Below are 25000 nucleotides of genomic sequence, written 5' to 3'. Positions count from 1 at the left end.
TAGATAGATAGACAGATAGATAGATAAGTGGATAGATAGATAGATAGATAGATAGATAGATAGATAGATAGATAGACAGATAGATAGATAAGTGGATAGATAGATAGATAGGTGGATAGATATATAGATAGATAGACAGATAGATAGATAGATAGACAGATAGATAGATAAGTGGATAGATAGATAGATAGATAGATAGATAGATAGATAGATAGATAGATAGATAGATAGATATAAATATAGATAGATAGATAGATAGATAGATAGATAGATAGATAGATAGATAGATAGATAGATAGATAAGTGGATAGATATATATATAGATAGATAGATAGATAGATAGATAGATAGATAGATAGATAGATAGATAGATAGATAGATAGATAGATAGATAGATAGATAGATAGATAGATATAAATATAGATAGATAGATAGATAGATAGATAGATAGATAGATAGATAGATAGATAGATAGATAAGTGGATAGATATATAGATAGATAGATAGATAGATAGATAGATAGATAGATAGATAAGTGGATAGATATATAGATAGATAGATAGATAGATAGATAGATAGATAGATAGATAGATAGATAGATAGATAGATAGATAGATAGATAGATAGATAGATAGATAGATAACTTTATTTATCCTCAAGGGGAAATAAGGCCATCGTAGCAGTATAGTAGTAGTAGTAGTAGTAGTATAATAGAGTAAATAAAATAAATATAGGCGTTTCTAAACTGTGCACATGCCATTTCTGTCTAAACCCTTGTGCATTTAAAGCATATATTTTAGTTTTTTAAACATATTTGACAAAGTTGTAATTAAGAACATTAATGAACATTATCTGCTACATTATCTGCACTTGAAAATGCGTTACTTGCCATAGCATTAAAACTTTGCTTTTTGGTTCAATGGGCGTGTGGAACAAGTACGCAAATCACATCAAACATCATGCTCACAACCAATGATTTAACGGTTTGTGTTTATGCACTATGTGTCTTTTTCTAATCATCTGTCACACATGTGTACTGCAATCAAGACCACTTTAATTTCCAAGCAATAGAATAACTGAAAATTAAAGAGCGTGGGTTTTTTGTTTACCTTGTCGTTCCGCTCACAAAGGAATTTCAGTCTCTGGGCTCTCTTGTGCATAAAGACTCCATCCAGATGACCTGTCTCCACAGAGCGGATCTCTATGGCTTTTTCCCCCCAGCCCATAATCTGATTAGAGTGGATATAGGCTGGAAAAGAGAAAACACAACAGAGGCATAAATGTCAATTGAGGAAAATATCAACATATTTATTTGTATATATAAATATACCCACAATCCAGAGTCACCCAATGGACACTGTAGAATTAGGATTCATTGCAACGAGCCTAAACAGTATTAGATTTATACCACACGAGGGCAGTAAAGTCATTTTTACTGAAACAGTGCTCATACATATGGGGAGTGCTTTGGTTTGAGCTGTTGGCTTGTTTTTTGGAGTGTATTTTGCTAGTGTTTACTAGTGGTTGCGAGTGCTTGTGAGTGCTTCTGAGTGCTTGTGAGTGCTTGTGAGTGCTTGGCTTCTTTGTTGGTTTATTGTATTGTCTTTAGTTTTTACACATTTGTTTAAACCTTATTACTTTAGTTGTTAGCAGCCTACTTTAGTTTTGTCTTTGTCTTTGTTAATTCTTTTGTTGTGCGCACAGGGTCAATAAGGATAGGTAAGATACCCCGGGGTTTACATATTTCATACACGTAGGTTTACCTGTTGTTAATGCCCTAGGTTAGAGTGAGCACCACCCACTGTACTTTTTGGGTGCAAAGCACCTGTCAATGGGGGGGGTGGGTTTTGTTATGTTCTTTTATTTGGTGCCACTGACAGTCCTTGTTGATCCCTGTGTTGCCTTTTTTGTAAATAAACACTTTATATTGAATTCACCTTTTGTCCTGGATTTTGTGTGACTGCACCCTCACTTGCCCAAACCTGTTGCCCTTATGTTGCGTCCTACTCCGAGCCATCAGGGGGCGTAACATAAATTGTTGAAATTTCTATGTCTCAGTGCACCCCCACCCCCCCACCCCCACACCCTTTCTTTCTCTCCCTCTGTCTTACGACCTAACTTCACCTTTTACAGTCATTAGTCATCGATGCCCATTTACCTCTTATTCAAACTTTTACCCTTGCTCCCCCTCCCTCTTCTTCCCTTTCCGTCTATGCAGCTCTGGAAGCCTTCCTGTAAAGGCTGATGCTATAAACTCATTTTGAATGCAATTAAACTTCAAATGAACCCCCATATGTTCAGTTCTCAGAGTGTTCACAACACTTTTGATCTGCACTGCAACTCGCATACACAGGCACTGAAATGGATACTAGCATATACATCACTGCAGTTATTAAAACTTCTTAACTTTGAGTTTAGGGATTTTTAATTGACATCTTTGAACTGGGCGTTTTGATGTTTTAATGACTCCAGTGTTGATTAAAAAAAAATCCCTTTAAATCAACTGAACACATCAAAATAATCACGTGGGTCGGACATACCAACAGAGGTAGGCATCTCTCCCCACTGTAGCACCACGTCCTTGGTGATTCGCCCGTAGGTGTTGACGTAGACGCCCTCGTCCTCGTAACACAGCAGCATCTCCATTCCATCGGTCTTAGGGAGCACCACGATAGCATGGGGCGTCACCTGGCTCTGGATCTGTCCCAGATACACACACATTTTAGAGGCTTTAATAAAATGTGTCAAATGTAATCATAATCTACAGTAGATTAAAATATTACAGAGGTTTCATCAAGGGCATATAATGCAACAGCATTTGGCTGGCTCTTTGGCATTTTTTTTGGACCAGCCGACATACTGTAATCCTCTAAAGAGCAAGTATGCGGACATTGACATCAAAATGTTCTCTTGTGACTCTTGTCTGAGAAGCTTGCTCTGTATAATATGTGGATTGGCAATCTATAGCACTTTTATCTGACCTTAATTAACAGAAACGACATCAGAGGAGTTGGGAACAGTAACACACACACAGACGTACCCCAGAGAATAACCTTGTTATTTGTGCCAGCAGGCTCTTTCCTGAGGTATGACTCAAAACTACACTGACATGAGCACAACAAGATCATGTCAGTAAAATGAATGAGTGATAAGGTGATGAAAAAACTCATCTTAACCCACAACAAACTGCATTTACACAACAACTCTTCTGCTTACGCCGACCACATAAAGGAAGACATTTACACATTGCATCAGATATGAAAACAGCAGCACTGTAACTTAACAAAAACTCTCAGAGTATATCGCATCATGGTGTTGTTGGTTGGTCAGTGTCAAGTGTGTTTTTTTGAATACTGTCAGGTGTGTGATAAACATCTGACAGCAATGAATTGAATGAAATTATAACTGAACGCAATCTTGTGTTTTGACTCCAGCATGGCCGGGCATTTTGCTGTTAGTAGTATATACATTGTGTGGGTAAAATGAATTTATTCATGCCCATATTGTCCATTAATCTCTACTCTAATGAAGTGTACTGCACATAGACACATAAAGCACGTCTGAGCCTCCACTATGAGGTTTTACTACAGATCTATTGATCTAGTCTAAAAGGTGGATGGCAGGATGTCACCTTCATCTGTTTGGCACACTGGAAGAGAAATTGGCAGGGAAGGAGAGAGAGAGGAAGCATGGATTAAATGCAAAAATCATGAAGAGGAATATTCTTTAATAATTAATCTTGCGGTGCCCGGACTCAACTGAAAGACGGCTATAATTGCGTGTCCTCATGTGTGTATTCAGCGGTTTATATTTCCCTAAATATTGCCACTTAATCAAGACCTTGGCTGAACTGTGCTTGAACTTGATTTGGGTAAGAGCATGCGATTAGTGAAGCCACCACGGAACAAACAAGTCTGCATGCGAGTATAAAAACTGATTTGCATTCAAGCACGCACATGGCCAACTACTGATGGTATACCTATCTTCCATGAGTGATTGGGTGACTAGAATTTAAAAGCTGATAGCATGCTGCCATGGGAGGAAGAGGCACACTAAAAGAATACACCAATAACGGACAATAACATTCTTTGTGTGTACTTTATGCAACAGGACATTTTGTAGCAGCTGCTTCTTACATTTCTGTAATAAGAGCATTTGATTAATTTTAGCTACATTCTGTGTACCAATGCACCATTTTTAGAAAACAAAAGGTAATCAGGGTAAAGCACCCATCAATCTATTACTTGCATGACAGTAAATCAAAGAGTCATTGTATTCCTAGAAGCCAATCCTCGGGAGACAGTGAGCGGGTCACTGCTGACCTTGGCACAGGAGGTAGAAGGTAACACGGCAGGAAGGACTGAAAAAAAACAGGTTCTCCCTCTCTGTTTCCTTACATTACATGTGTCGTTTAATTTAATTAGAGGTGAGAGAGCCTCATTCACAAAACTACTTGATTGAAAACACAGACGCACACAGCACTTACATGCGAGGGGATGTAGATGTCGTAAGGGTTGCCCGAGTCCACGTCGATGACATGGAAGCCCACGCTGGAGCCGTAGATGACCTTTAACCTCTGACCTTCCTCCACCGTAAGGTCAACCAGCTGGGGACGGTGCTGCAACTCAGTGAACGACTGGAAGAACGAGGAAACAGAGAGCGAGGACAGGAGAATGGTAGGAAATAGGGAGATCCGGTCAATGAAAATGTCTAAGCATGCTGAAATAATATATATAGTATGTGCACGTTTGTGCTTCTATACCTTAAAAGCCATGAATTTATGGTAGGGTTTGGGAGCCCAGGCATAGATTTCCACAGAGTTCTTCAGAGCAATCACCAGAAACTTGATCCTCTCATATTTGACTGGAAACAAGACACAGGCACTTACACAGCAGCAAACATGAAAAGCAGAACCTTTCTACTTAGACCCGATGTACACAATTTACATTAGATTGTATTTATTAAAGAGGTGATGCTGTATGCCTAACAAATTTTGCCCTCACCTCAAAATTAGGACCACAGAAACCCTGCCCCTACTCTCCTTGCTGGTCTAAATAACATGCAATTGATGTAATTAAATGAAAATTTAAATAATAAAAGTCCATATTTTAGACTGTAAAGCAACCTCCCTAAACAGCATGAAGCGATCTAACTGGCACCAGATCTTAGCAATTGGTAGCAAAGGTAAAATCCAGTAAAACAATTCAAAACGGTTTCCCAAGACACTTTTATTCTGACGTTTTACAGCCTACTGTATATTTTTCCTATATATTTTGCTTATTTCTGTTAATCCTGTAGCTGCATAGCACACATCACCTCAATATAGAATATTACTCATTCTCCTGTAGAAATGCTCCCAGCTGGTCGGAGTTTGAAGAATATAACCTGTCAGCCCCAAAATTGCAAGTCTAACCACGTTTGTTTCTATTTAAAGGTAAATTCAGCTCAGGCTGAGTCAGATTCTGGCGTAAACAAAGATTATCCTTTGTGTGCGTATTTCAAATGAATGCACTCATTCATGAGATACACACACACATGAGATATACACGCATACAGAATACAGATCCTTACCAACTTTATAATGCACACAGCCCTCCAGTTCCCCGACTGTAATCCAGCCCTGCTTCTTCTCTACTTCCGGGTCGTTGTGTAATATTCTATTCCTCAGCCAGGACAAGTAGTAGACACGCAACTTGTTCTTTTTCCCTGAGAGAAGAGACACAAAGGAAGAAAGAAAGAGAAATGAGACTTACTTTACAGGAATTACTGTAAGTCCTGAAAAACCCAAATATATTAGAAATGCATTCAGCCTACAATTGCAGACTACCATTGTGACTGACCTAGATTACTTGGATTTGTTCTTTGAGAGGAATGGAACAAGCATAAGTCGACATATATTACTTTATTTTGCTGTCAAAAAGCCCCTGGCAACTTTTTACCAAATGTATGACGTGTTACGGTTCACATTTTTGAGAGAATGAAACGCACACTATCCATGACTAAAGAAGATGCATTGAGGGTACAAAACCAAACTATCTGCATGTAGAGATGACATCGTAACATACTTGAAATGTATATGCACATTACAAATCATTCATTCAGATTCAAATCGATCAGATCAGGGTTCCTACATCTTTTCCAAAATCAAATTCAAGCACTTTTCAAGCATTTCAAGGCACATTTTCATGCTTTTCAAGCACCTTACAGCTGTGGTAAATTACATATCTGTATACAGTACAATACTGAGCATTCACTATACCTATTATTGCACTTTTTATCACATTTAATTAGATTTTATTGTCCTATAAACAACCATCATAATGTTTTGAGAACGATTTCTATAGAAGGAAGAAAAATGAAACGAAAACTAACGAACAGAAATATAATCAACTATTTTTATAATCTGTTAATCATTAAATGTAATTTTTCATGCAAAAATGTCAGAAAATGCTGTTTTCAGTCTCTCAAATATGCAGCTCTCCTTTTGTCTGTGTTATATCATATATTTTGTCTGTGTTATATCATATATGCCATCCCACATAATATTTCAAGCACTTTAAGCACTTTTATTCAAAATTCAAGCACTTTGAAAACTTTAAAAACACAGGAAAGTGTTTTCAAGGATTTCCAGCACCTGTATGAACTCTGTCAGATACACTGGAGAAGTGTGCAGAACGTGCACTTGCGTATGTGCATACAATGTGAGTGTGTCTATTAGACCTACCAGATATGGTGACTAGCACGTTGAGCCCCTCTAGCACATCCATCTGTAGGAAGCGCCGTCTGGTGATCAGGTTATAAACTTTTCCCTGTCCACTTCGGTCAAGCAGCATAAGGCCGTTCTCTGTCCCCACTAGCAGGTTAACGCCTGAACACACACACACACACACATGCAAGAGTCAGAGACACAGAAAGATTTTCAGGACAGTTCAAGTGTTCTTGTTTTATGAGGAAGCTGAAAGCTATATCCGTCCTACCCCAGAGTGCAGCGCACAGGATCTCAGAGTTGAAGCGTTTCTTGTATTTGCGGATCTCTGGCGTGTCACTGTGGGGTCTGATGTTGGTAGGGTTGACATTGACCACAGAGATCTTTCTGGCTTCGTTTAGTCTGGCCTGCTCCTGCCTCATCAGCTCATTAGCAAACATGGCTAGGGTACCGTAGAAGAAAAGACACATGGAGAAAAAGAGAAGGGTATCAGTGATTTGATGTTGTGGACAGCTGTGCAGGCAAAAGAACATTGAATTAAAAAACAATGTGTAAAACGTGTGGCCAGAGCTTTCCTATTCTTTGCTTACCTTCTGCTGAGTTATCATCATCATCATCGTTTTCACTTGGGGAGGTTTGATAGACACGAGGATCAACAAATGGGGTGAAGGACGCTTTGGACCCGCCCAGACCAAACTGTGAGACAGAAAAAGGTGAGTAATTAATTAGCATCACCCGACGTTAACACATTACCCAGAGATGCCTGAATTTATACCAAGGACATTTTAGTATCTCCTACTTTTGTTTTTGACAGATATAAAGTATAATATGAAATAAAATGGAGAAAAGAAAATACTTTTATCTGACAAGTGCTGGATTTGTTTTAATGCCAGGTATGAGACCTCAAATATGAAGTCATTAATATTCGTTTTAATAATGATTTTGTAGATTTTTAAAAATGATAATTTAATGTAAGAATTTACGCTTTATTTTAACTCTATGCTTTATTTACAGCAATGAATCTATGAATGTGTCTGACCTCAGCCATGTTGCCCAGTTCCTGCAGGGCTGAGGTGGGTGTGGCTGAGGGAGAGTTGCTCTGCTGCACCAGGTCAGGGAGGTTACCATGGTTACTGTGATTCCCAAACCCATTACTCTCAGTGTAGCCTCCTCTCCTCCTCTCCTCTGACTGAGAGACAGTAAGAAAAGAGAGAAAAGAGTTGAGGAACAAAGGAAAATGTATGTATCATGTTGAGAAGGGGGTTTACAAGAAAGTGAGGACAGAAGCAAAAGATGGTCATTTTGATAGCAGAATATGAACAAAAACAGTATTTTGTCTTGATTCCCTTCCCTCTTAATCCATGTGTGTTTGTGTGTGTGTGTGTGTGTGTGTGTGTGTGTGTGTGTGTGTGTGTGTGTGTGTGTGTGTGTGTGTGTGTGTGAACATTCATCACCTCTCTCATCACTAGCGTGCCATCCTTGGAGCTATTATATGCATCTCCCAGAGAGTCCTCTGTCAGCCCTCCATACGACTCACTGCTGCTCTGCACTGCTGGCCTGCAACACACACACACACACACACACACACACACACACACACACAGATACACACACACACACACACACACACACACACACACACACACACACACACACACACACACACACACACACACACACACACACACACACACACACACACACACACACACACACACACACACACACACACACACACACACACACACACACACACACACACACACACACACACACAGACACACACACACACACACACACGCACACACACGATTATTTACAAAGCAATTCTGCCAAAACTATACTGACAAGCTGCTGGCATGTCGCATATTCCAAAGATATTCATATCTCAACACAAATGAATGCTGACAAGTCAAGCTTGAAAAAAAACACAGAGGGGAAAAACAAAAACTGCAAGGACAACGTACATGATGCGGGGGATGTCGCTGACAGCAACGGTCCCATCGTGCCCCACCGTCTCCCCGTCATCATCGCTGCTTTCTGAATCTTCGCTAGAGGACGAGTAGTCTGTCACCTTTATCGGAATGCAAGAATCACAGAGAATCGGTCAGAAGCCCTTTGAGAAGCATCGCTGTGATAAGACCAGGTATTTAAATGTATTTAAATACACTCTTTTTCAAAATCCTATTAGTGTGTGATGTTTCTATAGTGAAATGAAAAGATGCCCTGGGGAGTTTTTGACCCCTTGAATTTTTTTCACCAGTTGGTCCTTTTGGTTTTGTTTCTCTACTTCCTCTCTACTTGCTCTCTACTTCCTCTCTACTCCCTCTCTACTTGCCCTCTACTTGCCCTCTACTTGCTCTCTACTTGCTCTCTACTTGCTCTCTACTTGCCCTCTACTTGCCCTCTACTTGCTCTCTACTTGCCCTCTACTTGCCCTCTACTTGCTCTCTACTTCCTCTCTACTTCCTCTCTACTTGCCCTCTACTTGCTCTCTACTTGCTCTCTACGTGCTCTCTACTTCCTCTCTACTTGCTCTCTACTTGCTCTCTACTTGCTCTCTACTTGCTCTCTACTTCCTCTCTACTTGCTCTCTACTTGCCCTCTACTTGCCCTCTACTTGCTCTCTACTTCCTCTCTACTTCCTCTCTACTTGCCCTCTACTTGCTCTCTACTTGCTCTCTACGTGCTCTCTACTTCCTCTCTACTTGCTCTCTACTTGCTCTCTACTTGCTCTCTACTTGCTCTCTACTTCCTCTCTACTTCCTCTCTACTTGCTCTCTACTTGCTCTCTACTTGCTCTCTACTTGCTCTCTACTTGCTCTCTACTTGCTCTCTACTTCCTCTCTACTCCCTCTCTACTTGCCCTCTACTTGCCCTCTACTTGCTCTCTACTTCCTCTCTACTTGCTCTCTACTTGCTCTCTACTTCCTCTCTACTCCCTCTCTACTTGCCCTCTACTTGCCCTCTACTTGCTCTCTACTTGCTCTCTACTTGCTCTCTACTTGCCCTCTACTTGCCCTCTACTTGCTCTCTACTTGCCCTCTACTTGCCCTCTACTTGCTCTCTACTTCCTCTCTACTTCCTCTCTACTTGCCCTCTACTTGCTCTCTACTTGCTCTCTACGTGCTCTCTACTTCCTCTCTACTTGCTCTCTACTTGCTCTCTACTTGCTCTCTACTTGCTCTCTACTTCCTCTCTACTAGCCCTCTACTTGCCCTCTACTTGCTCTCTACTTCCTCTCTACTTGCTCTCTACTTGCCCTCTACTTCCTCTCTACTTCCTCTCTACTTGCTCTCTACTTGCTCTCTACTTGCCCTCTACTTGCCCTCTACTTGCCCTCTACTTCTTCTCTACTTCCTCTCTACTTGCTCTCTACTTCCTCTCTACTTGCTCTTTACTTGCCCTCTACTTCCTCTCTACTTGCTCTCTACTTGCTCTCTACTTGCCCTCTACTTGCTCTCTACTTGCCCTCTACTTGCTCTCTACTTCCTCTCTACTTGCTCTCTACTTCCTCTCTACTTGCTCTGTACTTGCTCTCTACTTCCTCTCTACTTCCTCTCTACTTCCTCTCTACTTCCTCTCTACTTGCTCTGTACTTGCTCTCTACTTCCTCTCTACTTCCTCTCTACTTGCTCTCTACTTGTTTTCTACTTGCTCTCTACTTGCTCTCTACTTCCTCTCTACTTCCTCTCTACTTGCTCTCTACTTGCTCTCTACTTGCTCTCTACTTGCTCTCTACTTGCTCTCTACTTCCTCTCTACTTCCTCTCTACTTCTGGTCCGTCCCCTATATGTTAACCTCTTAAATCCACACACATGTTCCTATACTTCAGCCCTTACTACAAGCCTGACTCAGAAGTTGTAAGTTCCGGATTTCAAATTACAAGTGAACGCACAGTGGCGATCTCGACCGGCAGGCCAACCTCTGTCAGCAGCTTCACTAACATGGCGGCTTATTTACATCCAGAGAGGGAATGTCAACACAGACACGGATTGGATTTGTCGGAACAACGGCAACAAGTGCTTTCATTAGTGGATCATATGATCAATCATCATTGTTTTAACTCACTCTTTGACAGATAGTCACTTAAAAGACAATTACATATATACAACAATATTGTACAACAAAAGTACAATATTCTTATATAATAATTCAATAAATATTTTAATTTTTTTTAACTTGACATGAAGATCTGTCATCTCACCCTTTCTATCTATATATCTATCTACCTATCATCATCACCACTACTATCAATGTCATTGTACCTTGACTGGAGGTCTGCTGCCCTCCTCTACCCTCAGTTCTCTGAGTTCCTTAGCCAATGCACTTAGGTCCTATAGAGAAGAACAGAAGAGGAGAGGAGACACTGTCAGTTAGTTCATCAGTTCTGTATCATCAGTCCCAGAACCTGAGGAGTGAGATACCAAATCACATACAAGGACAAGTGGAAGGGGCAAAGAGTAGGGCAAACCATCAGCATCATGACAAGAGGACAACTGATGTGTTGTCACACAGATGGGGCCGGGGCTGTAAACACTGGTGACCAGGAACAAGAGTGCTTATCTGAGATCACCTTTTCTGCTTAGCCACACTAAAAGTTTTATTTTCTGACAAAAGAAGTGATCACAGATTAGCACATGCACAAGCAATATATCGACTATGTGAAGACCAGTCATAAGAGGAGAGAGAGACAGATAACCAGACTGTACAACTGGAGAGCAGCATCGGTCTGCGTCCCCTCTACCCATCATGCTAACTGGCCCATGGTTACTTCCCTCCCTTCCCTCCCCATTCAACCCAGCCAATGAATCAGGCCAAATCATGCAGACGCAGGGGGGGGCATCATACACGGTGGGCTTACCAGCTCCTCCTGACCAGTAACCATGACGACAGAGAAACAGGAAAAGAGATTCAGAGACTGTTCAGGTGCTTTGCTTTTCAGGACACACACACACACACACACACACACACACACACACACACACACACACACACACACACACACACACACACACACACACACACACACACACACACACACACACACACACACACACACACACACACACACACACACACACACACACACACACACACACACACACACACACGCACACGCGCACACGCGCACGCACACACGCACATGCACGCAAACCAGCACAAGCACGCTATCACATACACTCTCAGGTATGTGTGTAGAAGCACACATGCACCTCCGTCGCCATTACACTCTGATATTTGAAGTTAAAAGAAGATGTCTTCTTGTGAAACGAGCTAACTTCACCATGCCGGGAAAATAGAGGGGCTCTGAAGATCGAGGCAAAGGGAAAACCGGGATAAAAGAAAAGGGGACGCGAGTGTCACTAACCTCATCTATGGCTTTCTTATAGCTCTGAAGAATGGAAGGACAAAGAGAGGAAGGCAGAGAACGAAAGAAGCAGATGAATAGCAGAAAAAAAAGGAGAGGAGGCCTGTCGTTGATTCCCAGAGAGGAGATTGCTGTGACAGAAAAGTGTGTGTCTGTGTTGTGTTTACTCACCGCGGGCCTGCTGGGTCTGGCTGATTCACGGCCCTCCTCCTGTTTTGGCTTTGCCTCCTGATTGGCTCCTGGAGGGGATCCTTCCTGCTTGGCTTGACCTATCAAAACAAGAAAGTAATTACACATTTGACCTACATACACCAACTGTGATAAATCAGAAAATGTTGATTAAAGTTAGGATAGATACCACTTTTTATATTAATATTCTTTAACATGACTTCGCCAGATTGATCCGCATGATTCGCAGTTGCTCAGCATATCCGTCTGGGAACTCTCATTTGGAGATCTTTTGGGAAGGGGCGAAAATACTGATTGCTGATTGGATAAACCATTTGTCTATCACCAACATACGGGCCAAATCAACCAATCAGATCAACAAAGCGTGTGGTGTGCTAACAGCGTCCAGGCAAAGTAAACAGCATGTCAGTAAAGGATATTTGCCGTTTGCGTAACTTTGTTTTTGGGTGCCCGGTCCGCTTCTTGTTTCATCAACGGTTCCGAATTTCCTCCATTGCACGTTACCAGACTCATTTCCGAGTAAAATACAATGGAGTTTGCGAGATCAGGATGATCTCATAAGGTATTTTTCTTTTTTTTTTACCCTTAATGACCTTTAAACTATCCGTTTTTTAATATATTTCTGCCATATTTACTGTCAACTCCATTGCGAAATAAAACCTACCAAACATGAAGGAAAACCAATCATACTTCAACCTCTCTCTCTCTCTGCCATGTGTTTGTCAAGGGGAGATCCATGCATATCTTAGATATCCCTCTGGCCTGTTGTTTGACACATCCCTGTATACCTCTCTCCTCTCTTCTATCTCTCCAGAGGCTGAGAGCAACAGGGCACATCAGACAGGTTGATCAGAGCAGAACTGCAACTGACATAGTCCCGCTGATAGCCTCCGAAACTCGCTGAAGCCCTGTGATGTTTCTGTGGATGTGTCTGTGTTTCTGTGTACGCATTTGCATGCATACAAGAGCAAGTACACGCACTGGTTTTTAATTGTTTGCATGCAAGCCTGTCGGTGTATGCCCGTTTTAATTTCAGTGTGTGCATGTGTACGTGAGTGTGCTTCTGTGGCTTTTTGGAGTGTCTGTGTGAGTTTTTGCACCTCTCCTCTCGGCTGAGCCTCCCTGAGATGAAGGGGAGGAGGAGGATGACGAGTTGGAGGAAGCTCTTTGCAGCATGGCGTCCAGAGAGAGCTCTGAGCGCCGCAGATCTGGGTTACTGAAACAGGTGGAAAAAACATTTTCCCAATCATTTTTAAGTTCTTTAAAATGATAAAGCATATTTTTTATTACTCATGTGTGTATTGTAGAACTGCCAGGTATTTATACACTTGATGTACTCTTAGGCAACTCATTCAGGGTAAAAACAATTAATGCAGTATGAGGAAATTTCTGCTATCTATAGCTTCTGCTCACCAATGTTGAATCTTATTCTAATTTAACAGCCTCAGCAGTAATTACAAAATCACTCAAGAATAACACAAGAAGATTATAGGTTAATAAAACCTTTCATAAATGTTTGAAGGAGTGGCTTGAAGGATTATCTCTAGACTATAAAGGTGACTTTAGATGTGTACTTTTGACTTCAGAGGTAGACATTGTGCTAATATGAGCTTTACCTGGCCCGTATGAGTTGAGAACCTGTGCGAGGGCCCTGACCCACTCCTCCATTAGGGGAGTTCTTCCTGACCAAGGCTGGGGAGATGGAAGTGGTCCTCTGGGGGACCTGGACACACACAAATGCACACAGACAGAAGGTCACCATTGCTGGTAGAGCTTGGCATTTAATCCCCTAGGAGGAAAGAGTTCAAAGCTTGCATCCAGAATGTTTCTTTTGTTTATTACATCATGAATACATCTGTGTGGTAGTGTGGTAAAAAGGGTTCATTAAACTGGGTGGTGGCACTCTAAATACTCTGTTACTGAATAATGATGATCAGCTTGTATTGCTACACCTGTTCAGGTAAACAATGTCAACAAAGTCTAAATCAAATAAGGTGAGTTTGTTGCAAGTGACGCATTTCCCGTCATGTTGGTACTTTCTTGTATTAAAGTCAACAGCTTAATACCAGCAGAAGTTTTCCAAAGCTGATTAACTCTTGCAAGACTTAGCCATTTGTTGTGATTTCAACATCGCTTCAGTTACGTCCCTTGACTTGAGAGGGCACCGTTGTGTGCAAAGTCATGCGTCAACAACTTTCTTACCAAACAAATGAGAAATTATCAGCATTTAAATATGATGTGTATGATGAGCTGTTTTGTTTATCATGATGCTGTTGGTGGAGGATTTCAGAACTAAATCAAATTCCTAAAAGAATCTCAATGCGTACAATACTGCACAAAACATGTTTAAATGTTTAGAACAATCTAATATTATAATAAATTATACATAATTCATTACAACATATAAACCGTGCTGTGCAGCTCTAATATAACATTCTACTTGCATCTTGTATATAAACCAAAAATGGAAATAACAAAGTATTTCACAACAGTTATTGTCAGTCTTCCTTTTTGACTGTAACTTCTTACTTTGGGTGGGAGGTCCTCCTCTCTGAGCCAGGCAGTCCTGTCCCGATCCCTGTCTCTGTCCCTCTCCTCCCTGCCTGTGACACGCAGCGGGAGTCCGGGGGTGTCAGAAGTCGGGTCTGAGTTCTGCCGGGGCATCTCGGGCCTGGGTGAGCCCACACTGACACCCTCACTCAGAGCTGAGCCTGTCTGGTCCTGCAGAGACTGAGAGCCAGACATGGAGCCGGAGTGGGTCTTCACTGGAACCAGGTGAGCCATCTGTAGGAGTGAGAGAGAGAGACAGACAGACAGAGGGAGAGATGAGAGGAATGAGTCAGGTGGATGGAAAGTGGTTGATGGTGGCAGGTATAGGTTAAGAAGAATTGTAGGTTAAAAAACAAGAATTGTAGGGAAATACGTCAGAAAATGGTTTGAGATGAAGAAAAATAGAGATGGAAAAGACAGTAAGAGGGGAGATAGAGAAATGAAAAAGAAAGATTGGCCTATATGGAGGCAGAAACTTTTACATTCACATGCTTCCTTTTCCACACACACACACACCTGTGGTTCAATTGAGCGGTGGATGGGTGGGGTGCGGGCGGGCTGCATGCCCCCGCTGCTGAAGGACTCGGAGCGGGGAGGGAGGGAGGGGTCGGAGATGCGGTTGGACACTTTGTGCTGCAGCGCTGGGGAGCTCTGTCTGTTCAGCTTAGATCGCTCCTCCACCTGGGACAGGTCACATACCACTGTCACTCACAGCCAAGCACACAGCACAACCAATCACCACACTTGACCCACTGTGGTCATCTCACCACCACCCTGCCATGCAACCTCTACAAGCCACCAGACAATCGTGACAGCATGCTGTGGGACAGCTGTGTGTTTTCTCATATCGCATATCGCATATCGCATCTCGTATTTTCCTTTATCTGTAAACTGGTTTTTATGTCTCTAAACAACACACAACTGCTGCTCTGAGAGTTTCTTTGGAAATCTTGTTTTTCTCGTCCCAACTGTTAGATCTAGTCTAGATCATAACAAAGAGGCTTATCTCGACTTCCACAGAAATCCCTCAAACGGACATCTAGAATCTAACCTGGCAGGTTGCGGGATCCAAGCTACACAAAATGTTTTAGTTGTTTATCATCTCCTATCAGATTCTTGTCTTTTTGTTTTCCCATCTGATTGTTGTGTTTGTGTGTTTCCATGACCCACATACAGTTGAGGAGTCAGAGTGTCTGATGGCTGTGGTGAAAGGTCAAGGTTTACTCCTAATCTTTCTTAGCAGACCCAACATTCAAACCAAATATCATAAATTTGAGTACATGCAAAGGTGTCGTGTGCGTACAAACAAAACCATGTTTGATTTTAATGCACCAAAGAGCTTGTGAGCATCAATGCCAACGAGCACCAAATATCTGTGTGAGTGAAGAAGGCAAAAAGCTCCTCTTGCCAGTGTTATCAGATTATCAGATTATCTGCTGTGCAGTGAGAGAAGGCTCTGAGGAATGCTCCCGGCTGCCCAAATCACACTTTTCCAGTCCAAACAATCTACTCAACGGTCGGAGGAGGGTTGAGTTGTGGCTCAGCGGGGCATAGTGTCAATAGCACCCAGGTAAACATCCATGTGCAATGAGAAATATCCCCTTTGGAGGCTTTCTGTAATTCCACATGAGCTCATAATCTAGTAGGATTATTCAAGATTATGACCTGGGTCAGAACAACTATGCAATACTGTGTCATTCCTCATAGGGAGTCAACTACTGTGAGGCAACTATGATATATATATATATATATGGTGGCTTTGTTAGTTGTTCACTTGGGATGAAAGACAACTAGTAATGAAGGAAATAATTGTAGACAAAGAGTAGCTAAATACAAAGAACAGTATTGAACATTCAGTGATTCAGGAGAAGCACTGCTGTGATCCAAGTCTGGTTTAATCTGTGGAGGCAGTACATGATCAAGGTTAGCATAAACATCAACCGACTTTCAAAAGATGGAGAGATTACTATTAGAAGATGCCTTTACGGAAGAAAGACCCTTTGTGTGGTGTTGCTTAAATCTTCATTCTGTGTGTGTGTCAAGTGTTTGGGTTATCTCAGGCCTACCACACAAAAGCTCTCTCTACCACGGCAGAGTCTAAGCCATTAAAACAGAGCATTAGAGGAAGTTAATTGCAGCCAGTACACTAAGAAAGGACAAAGAAAAAGATTAGGACAGATGGCAGATGGAGGACTGAGGGCATCCACTGATGAGTCAGGTTTGTTAGAAGCATCCCACCACCACTTTGGCCAGCACCCATCCCGAAGCTGGGATTTGACTTAAATAATTGACTGACCTAAAAAAAAGTTGGGGTGGTGGGCTTCCCAGATGATCACAAATATGGCTAGAAGGGGCATTGCCATGGTGCTTTGCGGGGCACTGTGTGATATTGTTGACAAGGTGGCTAGCACAGTGGGGTGGGGTGGGGGTGGGGGTGGGGGGGGGTGGGGGGGTCAGGGCTGTTGTTAACTAAACTATTTATGGATCAGAGTGATCGCTGAATATCGGCACCTCTCCTCTGGATCTCAGACCAAGAACATATAACAATAAATACACACCCATTGTAGAGGTAAAGATTTTAGATGTAGATATATTTACAGATCTTGAATATACGACTGTACGTTAATATGCGCTTGATGTACATTTTGCATGTGTGCTCTTGTACTTTTATCTTTGTGTGGACTAATTTGACTTTTAGACCTGGAGGGGGGGGGGGGGGGGGGGGGTGTTTTCTGAAAAGTGAGGACATGTTTCATTTGACACCATCTGGCTCACATCAGCAGCTGCAATCCAAACTGTAGCCAGGGGCAGGGGCCAGGGGCATAACGTGGTGAGGCTATGGCCCATTCCTGACTATCTAACCCTACCTCTTGCTCAGACTACAGCCATCTTTGAACTTGGCCTTCACTTTGCTCTCAACTACAAATCTGTAAAGTTTCAAGAAAGTATCTTGCATAGTTCAAACGCTATCGAGTTGGCAAAATCTGTCCACAGACAGACGGACATATAAACGCATGGCTAAATACTCAAAACCACCTTTGTGGTAGTTTCCGCTACAGTAAGCGTCTCCAGGACCACATTTTGCCATGATGACACACACACACACAGAAAACACAATACCAGCGTTTCTGTCAACCCTGGAAACAAAGGGCTGTTTGAGGGTTTTGACTTGGTTTTAGGGATGAGTTTAGGATTATATTTTGGTTGAGAGCCAATAGATGTTTTGATTTGTAGCCAGGTTGGCACAGTTTTATGTTTAAAGATTCAATTGGGAATAATTCGATTGTAATTTTTCCTTTTGTTGTTAAAGTAAATTTTGAATTCACCATATATCAAGCAGACACAAAGTGTGTGTACCAACCCCTTAATGAGGTATCAATTAGTAGTAGGCAATAATTATGGCAGATAAGGGTTGGAGTTCAGTATGTAGTTGTCATGTTGAGGTCACAATAAAGTACGAAAGTACAAAAATGTGCGTGTGCGTGTGTGTGCTTTTGACAAGAGTCTAGCAATCAACAAACTGACTAATCTGGCTCTGAGATCCCAAGGGAGAGCCGTACGGGGAGCAGTGGGGGGTAGATGCAGGTGAGATGAAGACGGGATAGGAAGGCCCGTTGGGCAGGAGGAGGTGGATACGGGAAGTTGGAGAAGGGTTGTGAGGCTGGTTGGACACAAGGGGGTCAGGAGAAAATGGAGGGGAGGACCACGAGCCTGAGGACGAGGGGGACATTTGAGGAGAGGTACGAGGAGAAAGACCCAACCAAGAACATGGAGTGGTTGGAGTGGTTGGAGAGATGGATAGAGAGCGATCAGAGGAGCACCGACTCATCTCCAGGTTCTGTTTTAATATGCCTGCTGGGGCAGAAGCTGTGAGTTCACACGCAGAGGAGCTAGGTCTTGTATTGTGTCTCCTAATCCCTCTGTCCCTATCACAAGGAGGGGAAAGAAAGTGATTGTTATAAGGGACTTGAAGAAGACTAAAACTGTTGGAAGCAGGTGAGTAGGAGCTCCTGTGAGAAGGGAAGGATTGAGAGAGGAGGTCAGTTGGGTCACTTGTGATCTCCCAGTCCGGGGGCAACATCACGCTCTCAGCTGACCACCCCTTCCACTGCCCTTTCTGATGCTCCAGGTCTATATCTACATCTATTCTACAGCAAGGTGAGTGCGACCTAGCACGACGGTCACTAACCAGTTTGACCGCAGGGATGGAAACAGGGTTAGATTCAGACTTGGGTTTCTGGACCTCTCCTGCTGACTGAGGATGAGGTTGAAGGGCCTTAAACTGTTGGTCCTGAGACATTATCCCCTGGATGGCTGCTTGACTGGGAGCAGAGAGAGGCCTGTCTCGTGGCTTCTCTTTCTGATTGCTAGGCCCCAGAGGATAAGGGTTGGGTACTGGATTAGACTGGATGACAGGCACTTGACTAGAATGCTCTTTATGACTCTTACCAGGCCCTTTACTGGGCCCTTGGCCAGGAGCCTGGCCATGTTCCTGGATGGGCCCCGGGCTGCGGCCTCTCTGACTAAGTTTCTGGGCCCTAAACTCTCTGACCTGCTGACTTATCTCCTGCTTGAGCCCTGGATCTAGAGGTTCTCCGGGGTCTAGTGAAATACGAATATGGGGGAGGTGGGTGGGGAGGAGCTGGGCACCATGGGACGGGGTTCGCCTAGGGGCCTGAGCTCTGTGTTGGCCTTGAGAGCCAGGGGATGAAGCCGGTTGGTTGAATGACTGGTGATGTCGTAGTTGGGAGCGGGGTGGGTTACCCTGAACATGCTGCTGCTTCAGGACCTAGGAGTCAGAGTCAGAGGAGGGTAAGCAACAAAACAAACACACACAAAAGAGACAACACTTTGTGATTATCGAAGCAGCATTAATTCTCAAATATCTTCAAAAACCAAGGTCTCTCACAGGACCGCTGCTTCTAGAAAGACCTGCTGAATGAGATATCAACATAACAAGAAGCCGACCGGGTATGTTCAATAGGGGTTGAATTCCAAAACACTAGCAAGATCATCACCAATACATGCATAAATGTAGTGCGCTACTTTCCCTTAGATCTGGTACTTTTCCTCACTCCTTGGAAAATGATTCGCCACATATTCATAATTGCATGCATGATTTTGTATATCATGCATGTTGTGACTTACCTCTTTAGCCCAAGCAGGCTTGTCAATGGGATTGATGATATCTTTGTAGTGGTAAAGCGGTTTCTTCTCTGCTTGCCTTCCCTCCTGCTGCTGCTGCTGCTGTTGCTGCTGCTGCTGCTGCTGCTGTTGCTGCTGTAGAGACACCAGGTAAGCTCTCTCCTGCTGGAGCTGCCTCTGTAGCCGCTCAGCCTGCCGCTGTTCCTCTACCTGCTTACGTTTGTACTCCTGGAGGGGAAAGAGGGAGAGGTGGGGTGGGTACGGGGCAGAGGACAGAGATGAGAGACAGGAGAGGAAAAAACAGAAAGAAACCAGGGGTTAGATAAAGGAGCAGAGGAAGGAAGGCAGATTAAGAGGAGGGCCGAGAGGATGAGGCACTGAGAGATCAACACCAAAACAGGTGAGTAATTAATGCACAATGTGTGGCATAGTACCAGTTTTTGATGTCAGATTTGAGCCATGCACTAGCAAATACGGCAAAAGAAAAACCAATAAACACAAATAGTGAAAACTTGAATCATTTACATGGAACATGAACACACACTTTTCACAGTTATGATCACAATTGTAAGGCTGGTGATGGATTAAGGGGACTAGGAATTTTACCGGCCAGGCTTTGGCAAATCTGATGCGACAGGAGATAAATGTAGGTACAGAGAGGGAAGGTCGCCATTTTTTTTTTGGGGGGGGGGGTGGTCTCAACATATCTCTGGGTTTTGGTGCGTGAAGTTGTTGCCACTGGAGCTTACATGGATGGATCTCAGAGGGAATCTTTTCATGCAGTGGACAGATTCTACAAGACATATTGTGGATTCCTCGCACTTATGAAAACAAAACTGTTGCCCCAGATAAGAGATGGGGTATTGAGAAAAATACACTCTGTGGAAAATAAGAATGTCCTATTTTCTCTTGGATGTTGTCACTTTGTGTGGGCTGACATGACTGGGGCTGACAAAACCATTTTTATGCACCCTCTGGGGAATCCTTTGAGATCCAGCCAACGAAAAGGCACAGTTCATGCAATCAGTGGGCTGAAAAAAATTCAACACAGGCATTGGAGATAAGCAATTCATTCTTTCAGCTTTATGTTTTTGTTTAGAGGTGACTCAGACTCCCTCACAGTCTCTTGTCCTAAGCGCCACTCAGGTGCATGCAGTGGGGAGAGGGGGGCCACACAGCACAGATGGGGAGCAGTAGTAGCACTTAGGAGGGCTACAGTACAGTTACCATCAGTAATGCCTGTTCCTGTAGTAGCTGCTGCTGGAGAATCTCTAACTGCCTCTGTTCCTCTTCCAGCTGTCTACGGATATACTCCTGAGCAGCGTGTCGGCACAAGGAGATAGAGATACAGCAAGAGAAAAAAATCAGGAAATCTGAACATCCAAACACAGACAAGAGAAAGAAAGACAGAGACAGAGAGAGATATAGAGAAGATAATCTTCTCAGGTGGTAAACGAGGGGAGAAGATGAGAGTCAGAAGCCAGATCAAGCTAAGGAGACCGTGTTTTTTTAAACAATTGTAATGCGTTACAGAGGAAGTTCGACAAAGACACGGAGAAAAAAAGAGGTTTGAATATATCTTTTGCAACACTTGAAAAGCGTGGGAGTAGAGCAACAGAGTGATAAAGAGGGACCAGGATAGAAGAAATATACACATCAGAACAGCAGTAAGTTCAATGAGAGGACAAGGAAAAGAATTGTGTGAACGAAAGCGGGAAATATGAACTGTCGGAGGGAGATACAGAATAATCAAAACATACAAGAGCAGAATAAAAAGTAGCAAAGGATCCCAGAAATAGTAAGGAGTACCAGCTGGGAAACACACTGGGCCTATGACAACAAAACGGCTTCTGCAGTCATTGTCTGTATTTTCTAAAAAAGGACCCAAGCTCTGATATATGAGGAGCTCTTATCCAAATCGCTATAAATCCATTTTAGTAGTTTTCAGGAAAATGACATTTTTTACCTGGACCCACACATTTGATTAATATTCAATTTCTCTCGTCAAAATGGTTTTTATGGCTCAGTCTGAATATGTTGAAACTCTCCCGCTTCAGAGCGCTCACTGAATTCTGATTGGTCGAGAGGACGTATCGCATTTAGGCTAAAAATAGGTTTGGCGCTGGTCGCGGTTTGGAAAGGAACTGCATCTTGAGACCATTTTAAACAAGGAGATATAGAGATTTGGCAGAAACACTGATGAAGCAGTGAAAAGGTTCTGTAAACAGCAAAGTGGCTCAAACTCATTTTTTTTAATTTTGGCTTTTATCTCGTTTTGGAAAAGAGCTCTTCATATCTAAAATACTGAAAGCATCAACTCTTTATCCTATTCTCAATACTTCAAAATGTTTTTTATGCATCTCTGAAAACATTTAGCTTTTCCTACATAACAGTAAGGAATAAATAAAGCTGAAGAGGCATCTGTTGGTTGAATAATTAAGGTTTTTATTTTTTAAATAATTCAACAACTACAGTGTCTTTGGTTATTATTATTATATTTACTAAAGCTATCAGCACTGTCTTACCCACTGGGACTCCTATACTGTGGCAAACCAGCCCAGGAAATCACTGGTTTCTGTCCTCAAGGTACTACTGTCAAAAAAGGAAAACATCTTTTTCTAAAAGGACTCAAGTACTCTCAAGGATCCCCCTTTTTTAAATATTTTTTTTTAAATGTTTTTATTCAAGGAGCCCTTTAAAGCCAACTAATAATCCATTGTGCTTTATTATTATTTTCTGCAATATTTCAAATGTTGTAATAAGATTCAATTTGATTGAGGGTGAAGTACAGCTAACAAAAAAAGGACATAATCAGAGAAAAAGTAGAAAGTAGTGTTTTTGCATGTGAGATCCAGGAGCTGAGAGAGGAAAAGTGACCTAACACCAAATGAGGGCGGGACCATGAGCACAGAAAAACAACTCTATTATTGGATTAAAAATGCCGGAATAAAATCTCTGAAATGGAGATACTGAAAAAAAAACAAAAAAAACAGCTGTGGTAAAAAAAAATTCGTTTTTCAAGCTTTTATTTTGTAGGACAGACAGGAAATGGGGTGAGAGAGAAAGGGGGAGACATGCAGCGAAGGTCCGCAGGTCAGAGTCGAACTCAGGGACCTTCAGCCTCTTTACATGGGCCGACTGCTCTAACCACTGTGCCACCGGCCGCCCCATCACTGAGGTAATTTAAGGAGACAGTAAAATCAGAGTGACAAAAAAAACAAACTGAAACTGGATGTTTAAGGGCAAATGAGGGATTCTGCACTTTAACTGTCATCACGTTACACATTTCCGTTGCACCGTACTGTCTGTCTTCATAGTATACCGTACGTGTTTTTAATATAATATTACAGTAAGCGTATAAACCTGTTCTCTTTCCGCATGCCTCCTCTCCTCCTCTCGACGGAGCTGCTCCATTTCCTCGTAGCGCCTCCTCTGTTCCCTCTCGTGCTGTTTCCTCAGCTCGCGCTCTCGCTGCTGCTGCTGTCGGGATAACACAAGATAGAAGAGGATTCAGGATCACAACGCAATGTTTTCACACAAATTAAGAAATCATGTCTCCGCAGAGATCCTCACACATACAGTATGATGAATCTTTGATGTGTGAACTCTATTGATCGTATCTCTCTTTCATTCCTTCTACATCATCTATTAATAATTCGAGTAAAAAAATTAAAGTATGTGATGTGACATTCACATTTTTTTCGCACAAACACATGTATTTGCTCTCACGCAGACACACACTTGGCCCTGAGCGGAAGGGTCATGTTAGTTGAGTCGAGTCATGGCGCTTAGCCGTGCGTCGGGAGGCAAACCCTAGTGGGAACCCAGAGAGAGCGCACAGATTATGGGCTAAGGATTTTCTTCTCTAAGCCTGCTCTCTGGAACTAAGAGAGGGACACTGGGGAAAGGCTGTGTGTGTTTGTGTGTGTGTGTGTGTGTGTGTGTGTGTATGTGTGTGTGTGTGTGTGTGCGTGTGTGTGTGTGTGTGTGTGTGTGTGTGTTTGTCTGGCTCTCTACCTCTCTCCTGCAGCCTCTACCAAATGGTGAATGACAGGTTTTTTGAGTTTGAACTGCCAGAATGGGAGAAATTACGTTTGGCTTTAAAGTGTTTAAAAGAAAAGAGCAGGGAGAGCCAAACAGACGGGAATATGAATTTGGGCTATCCCTGTTAAAAAGTCACTTATGTCTTTTATATAAGCTGCTGTAGATAAATGTATTCAACAAGGTCAAAGGTCATGGTTAATGCCCGCTCCTTCTCAACGTCCTTTCGGCTTACCTCCTCAAGACGCCTCCTCTGCTCCTTCTGCTCCTCTATGCGTTTCTGTCTCTCGGCTAACAGTAAGCGCTTGTGCTCATCGTTCTGCTGCTGCTCCAGCTGCTGCCGCCGCTGCGCTTCCGAGCGCTCCTTGTTGGCCAGCTGGAGGCGCAGGAAGTCCCGCCTCAGAGTCGACTCTCCGGGTACGTTGATGATGGAGCTGCGAACAGACCGTTTGAGTTAGTTAAGAGATGTCGAATGATTTTTGAGGGGAACAAAGTTGTGTTTGTGTTTATTTTTGTACATTTGTGAGGACACTGACCTTGGTTCACCCATTTCTCTTTCTTCATCCTCCTCTTCACTGCCACTGTACTCATACTCTGTCTCATCTGATGGAGTGAGAAGGGAACATTTCAAAGAATAAAACTCAAGTAAAGAATAAAACTAAAGTGAGTTAGGTAATAACCAGCGGAGAGCAAAGCCATTCCACTTTACGTTTTTCATTTTTCACTCGAACTACCTTTGTTCATTGCTAAACGGCTCACGATCCTGGCATTCCCACATCCTCACCCCTTCAAGGCACTTTCTTTTAGCTGCTTTGAATAAGAGTAGTTCAAATTGTAATTTTACTGTGTGTAGCGATGTGGAGAACATTAGCTCTTTCAGTCAAACGGGGCTTAAAGCATAACGGTTGTGGAGGCAGACAGGCTCTTTCTGAGACACATCCACACGGACCTGTCCTCCGAATGTGACAAAGTGACAGCTGGAGAAAGCCACAGTCTCT

At 42.7% G+C, this 25000-nt stretch overlaps 1 protein-coding gene across 3 annotated transcripts in view; it reads right to left on the bottom strand.

Annotated features, from left to right (window-relative positions):
• tnika (TRAF2 and NCK interacting kinase a) overlaps positions 1 to 25000 on the bottom strand; it is a 66418-nt gene that overhangs the window by 1421 nt on the left and 39997 nt on the right. The window contains exons 11-34 of one of the 3 annotated variants that reach the window (XM_083923767.1): positions 24539 to 24605; positions 24238 to 24436; positions 23325 to 23441; positions 21189 to 21275; positions 19965 to 20189; positions 19006 to 19605; positions 15333 to 15497; positions 14796 to 15050; positions 13883 to 13989; positions 13367 to 13482; positions 12249 to 12346; positions 12078 to 12101; positions 10975 to 11043; positions 8674 to 8780; positions 8161 to 8263; positions 7746 to 7895; positions 7297 to 7402; positions 6978 to 7148; positions 6725 to 6868; positions 5572 to 5706; positions 4763 to 4863; positions 4487 to 4636; positions 2541 to 2700; positions 1110 to 1249 (exon numbers count right to left, since the gene is read on the bottom strand). In XM_083923767.1, coding sequence (XP_083779893.1) covers positions 1110 to 1249; positions 2541 to 2700; positions 4487 to 4636; positions 4763 to 4863; positions 5572 to 5706; positions 6725 to 6868; positions 6978 to 7148; positions 7297 to 7402; positions 7746 to 7895; positions 8161 to 8263; positions 8674 to 8780; positions 10975 to 11043; positions 12078 to 12101; positions 12249 to 12346; positions 13367 to 13482; positions 13883 to 13989; positions 14796 to 15050; positions 15333 to 15497; positions 19006 to 19605; positions 19965 to 20189; positions 21189 to 21275; positions 23325 to 23441; positions 24238 to 24436; positions 24539 to 24605 — 3596 coding nt within the window. The remainder of the gene's footprint in view (positions 1 to 1109; positions 1250 to 2540; positions 2701 to 4486; positions 4637 to 4762; positions 4864 to 5571; positions 5707 to 6724; positions 6869 to 6977; positions 7149 to 7296; positions 7403 to 7745; positions 7896 to 8160; positions 8264 to 8673; positions 8781 to 10974; positions 11044 to 12077; positions 12102 to 12248; positions 12347 to 13366; positions 13483 to 13882; positions 13990 to 14795; positions 15051 to 15332; positions 15498 to 19005; positions 19606 to 19964; positions 20190 to 21188; positions 21276 to 23324; positions 23442 to 24237; positions 24437 to 24538; positions 24606 to 25000) is intronic. The other 2 variants (XM_083923765.1, XM_083923766.1) reach the window with 2 other exon arrangements.

The sequence above is a fragment of the Echiichthys vipera genome, assembly GCF_963691815.1.
Source record: "Echiichthys vipera genome assembly, chromosome: 12".
NCBI lineage: Eukaryota > Metazoa > Chordata > Actinopteri > Perciformes > Trachinidae > Echiichthys > Echiichthys vipera.
Note: the sequence above shows the minus strand (reverse complement) of the source record. Positions and strands in the feature narration are given on the sequence as shown.